This window comes from Protopterus annectens, chromosome 10.part0 (assembly GCF_019279795.1).
Source record: "Protopterus annectens isolate FY-2018-M chromosome 10.part0, PAN1.0, whole genome shotgun sequence".
Taxonomy (NCBI): domain Eukaryota; kingdom Metazoa; phylum Chordata; order Ceratodontiformes; family Protopteridae; genus Protopterus; species Protopterus annectens.
The window spans coordinates 1,779,959,905-1,779,963,859 of record NC_056744.1 but is presented as its reverse complement, the minus strand read 5'-3'; the positions used below and the strand labels follow the sequence as shown (position 1 = coordinate 1,779,963,859).

At 37.5% G+C, this 3,955-nt stretch overlaps 1 protein-coding gene across 1 annotated transcript in view; it reads left to right on the top strand.

Annotated features, from left to right (window-relative positions):
- Positions 1–546: 546 nt before the first annotated feature.
- The window catches only part of LOC122814493 (vomeronasal type-2 receptor 26-like), an 86,057-nt gene continuing 82,648 nt past the window's right edge, over positions 547–3,955 (top strand). The window contains exon 1 of the mRNA XM_044087068.1: positions 547–601. Within this exon, the coding sequence (XP_043943003.1) occupies positions 547–601 (55 nt within the window). The remainder of the gene's footprint in view (positions 602–3,955) is intronic.

The following is a 3,955-nucleotide window of genomic DNA, read 5'->3' as shown; positions in this document are numbered from 1 at the left end:
AGAGGTCCATCCTGCAGTATTTCCTTCTTTTAATGCCATTTCCTTTCACTTCTTTTTAGCTGGAGTATCAAAACCAAAGCTGAAGAAGAAGAAGAAGAAGAAGAAGACAAAGAAGTCAATGACAAAGCTACATGAGCCAACTATGATAAAAGTTTCCTTTCAAAATACTGGTCAAGGGTTCTAAGATGACTTCACAGAGTTTTAGGAGCAAAAGCCTTATAAACCTACAAAAGTTAATATTGTGTTCTGCCCCAAAGAAAAACAGCAAATGGTAATCATGATAAGGTATTTGTCTCCCACAGTCAAACTTCCCTTTTTGACAAGGACATAAGAGAGAAAAACCACCAAAGATACTATTTCTGTAACAAAAGAAGTAAGAAAACAGTGTGGAGAAGGCCTTTACAGTACTGGTGGATGTCAGCGTGTATAACCGTAACAAGAAAGCTCTGAAAACGGTGCACATATAACTATCCCTTACACCAGCACACTGGCACATGCCTATGATAGATGAATGGTTTCAGATGGAAGGATCGGGAGCTTTAGAAGATGATAGATGAATGGTTTCAGATGGAAGGATCGGGAGCTTTAGAAGACTGGCTCGGTGGGATCTATTTGAGGCAAGTCCTAGATGTCCAGAATACTGCAACCAGGGTCTAATGAAGGCCATCCTGTAATACCAAAAGATTAAGACTTTATGTGTCACAAACTATAAAGTGACGTGGCCTGTTCCTAATCAAATGCAATTTATAACAAGTACTTTGTAAAGCAGAACAGTTTAAAACTTTAAAAGGTCACTAATACTAAATACCAGCTCTGTCTTTGACTTATGGAGATTCAGGCCTCAGAATGCAGATATGAACTCTAAATTAATCTGTCTGTGTCACTGAAAATGTTTCATTTCATCATTAAACACATTAACTAGTGGTATTTCATACCTTTTGTACTTTAGTAAATAGCAGAGTTTTTTGGAATGAATGTCTTTAACTAATAATTTACACTGACAGATTTTAATGTATGGCTTCTGACAGTAGATCGGCTGTTACTGAATAATACTTGATTGAATGCCTCAGTCCTCAAAGAGATAATATTACCAAATCCAAGTCAAACGCAGCATTTCAATTGTCAATATGGTGAAAAAGCAATGCGCAATGCTTCATCCACTATACCTTCCCACTGAAATATATATTGACTCAAAAATTACTTCTCTACAGAACAAATGAAGCATAGTTACTGCATGGTAAAATTGAATTTGGCTCAAATTCAGAATTTTGAGTTTTGCTATGTGTTAAACACCATTGCATGTGTATACCATTTGTTGCATGCGATTTATGTTGTGTTATTATGCAGCAATGTAGACAATTTTGTCAACAGGGAACTGAGCATGCCAGTAAATACTTGTCTATTTAACTAAAAATAATTAGTAATTATATATGAGTAACCACTGTATAATCCACAGCTTCTGCATTACGTGAAAAACAGCCATTTTTCCACAACATCTGGTGAGGACGTTCATTTTAATGCTAATGGAGACCCACCAGCCTTGTATGACATCTTAAATTTGCATATCTCACCTGAAGGGGATAGAACATATGTCAAAGTTGGCATGATAGACACCCAGGCACCTGTGGGCCAGCAAATAACGATAAATCTAAATGCAGTTATCTGGAGTGGAAGATACGAGCAGGTACAAAATAAAAACTATATGTAATCATACATATTTAACTGTGAATCATTTCAAGCAACAGACTAAAAACCTGCTACCAAGTATAAGAACACCAAACCAAAAACTCAGCAGCTGCATTTCTATTGAAAGTTTTTTTATCTTGTCATAAATGTCTCCTTTACATATGCAGATAAGAATGGGCCTACCTATCTGAACTTGCATTTTTTTTCATTTTTTTTTGGTCCAGTAGTAAAAAAAACTTTTACTTCTGTATGTATCAACAACTGTGTGTTACCACCACACCATGCCCCCTGCTGTGCCCTGCAGTTCGATTATTTCCACTGGAGGATGACATTAGTTTTTGCCATTAATGTTTATCTGTGATGTAACTATTTTGCTGAATATGGGCATTTTCACTTGCACTGATATTTAACAGCACACAGCTTTCTTTCCTCTCTATCCTTTTAGCAGTCATTGAATCGCAGCCTGGTTTGTCAATCACAGCTTGAGTCACGTCATTTATGCAAATGCCTTTTATACTTTGTGACCACTAGATGACAGAAGATAGAGAAGAATAAAGACTTAACCTATACCTGGAAATACGAATCACAGGCATGACCCTCAATTGTCCAGATTTTAGCCTCATATTTTTGGCCTGTTCCTCACACAATTTGTGGTTTTCGGGAAAGTTATTGAGGACTGAATTCACTAAATTATGACTGATAATTGAGATGCAGACTTCTTACCCTTCAGAAAATACAAGCAAATGCAAAACCTGCTGTTTTATCAACTTTCTAAATTTATATGACCAATATTTAAAACCTGTCCCTATTTTTAGACCTTTGTTCATCTATTATTTACATCTTTGTCCAGAGCTCTTGTGCTAAGAAGTTGAGAGGTATATAGGAGTCATAAGAATTTCAAGGTAGTTGAAGCTTGTGACCATTTATGCCTTCTCAGTACTCATCCAAGGCCATGGCCCTTTCTCAAGAAGAGCTAGGCCGGTCAGTCCTGGGCTGAATTTTTGGATACCCCTCCAATCATCTAGGTTCCATATGAAGGATGTTAGTCTGTCATACTGTTTAACATGCCAAAGCAGTCCATTTCAGAGGTGCTGAAGGTGCTATTTTATGTATCTGCTGGTGAAGATTTAGGTCTATAGTTCTAGTATCTATGGAACTATTATATGTCTACAGATATGAGAAATCCAGGACAAAAAAGTCTGTAATAGCACTGAGTGTGAGGCATAGATCTCTCCTCTAGAGGAGAGACAGTGCTTTGACAGTGCTTGTAACCTCTCTTCACCTTGTTACTTTGGAGCTTTTGAGGTCTTTCTAGTAGTTTGATATGTCTAGCTAAAAGGGACATCATACTCAATAACTGGCATAATCAAAGCTGAATATAAAGGATCAGTTATCTCAGCAGATCTGGATTGTATTCCCTTGGCAATTAGTTGTGTTAATAGTAGGATTTTGTAACCACTATAGTCACATGATGGGTGAATTTTCAACCCATCTTCCAAGGTCAAGGTTACAAAGACATACATCTGGAGCATTTCTCCCTGGGCCTCTGCTGAAAACTGGCTCTTTCCAAGTTGGACTTTCCCAGTAATCAAATGTTAAATAAATTAAGGTCCTTAACCGCATTTTCATTTTTTTAGTGCACATTTATTTATATTGTATGCTGAATGGAGGGGCTTGTCTACCAAACATTATAATATTGTCTTTTTTTCCTTTTAATTTAGGCCTATTTTCAATAAGCCAGGCATTTATGAGTGTGAGTTCTTGCTGAAGTGTTTGAGTGTCAGAGGGAAATGATAATAACTCCCAGTTTGCAGTCATTTGCAGAATTGGTTAGCCACAGGTCCTCTTGGTTTCTGGAAATGTAAGTGCTCTGAGGGACACCACTGGTTACCTTCATTCTTTCCTGATGAGGCATGTACAACTCGAGCTGTGTGGGCTATCTCTCTGTCCTCTAGCCATTTAGCTTACTTACAATACCTATAAAACATAAAGTGTTAAACACCTTGGCCAGGTCAAAATATACCAGGCGAGCAGCATGGCCACAGCTGACAGCCCTGGTAACCCTTTTGAAGATGTTAACCAGACTCATTAGTCAGGATCTACTCTTGATAAAGCCAAACCACTAATGGTCAAGCCTAATAAAGTCACTGATATCACAATTTATGAGGTCAGTCATTATAAACTCCATGGCTTTCTACAGGAGGCTCATCAGGTTGATAGTTCTATAATTTCTGTAGTTGGTGATAAGACCACTCATATAACTAGGCAG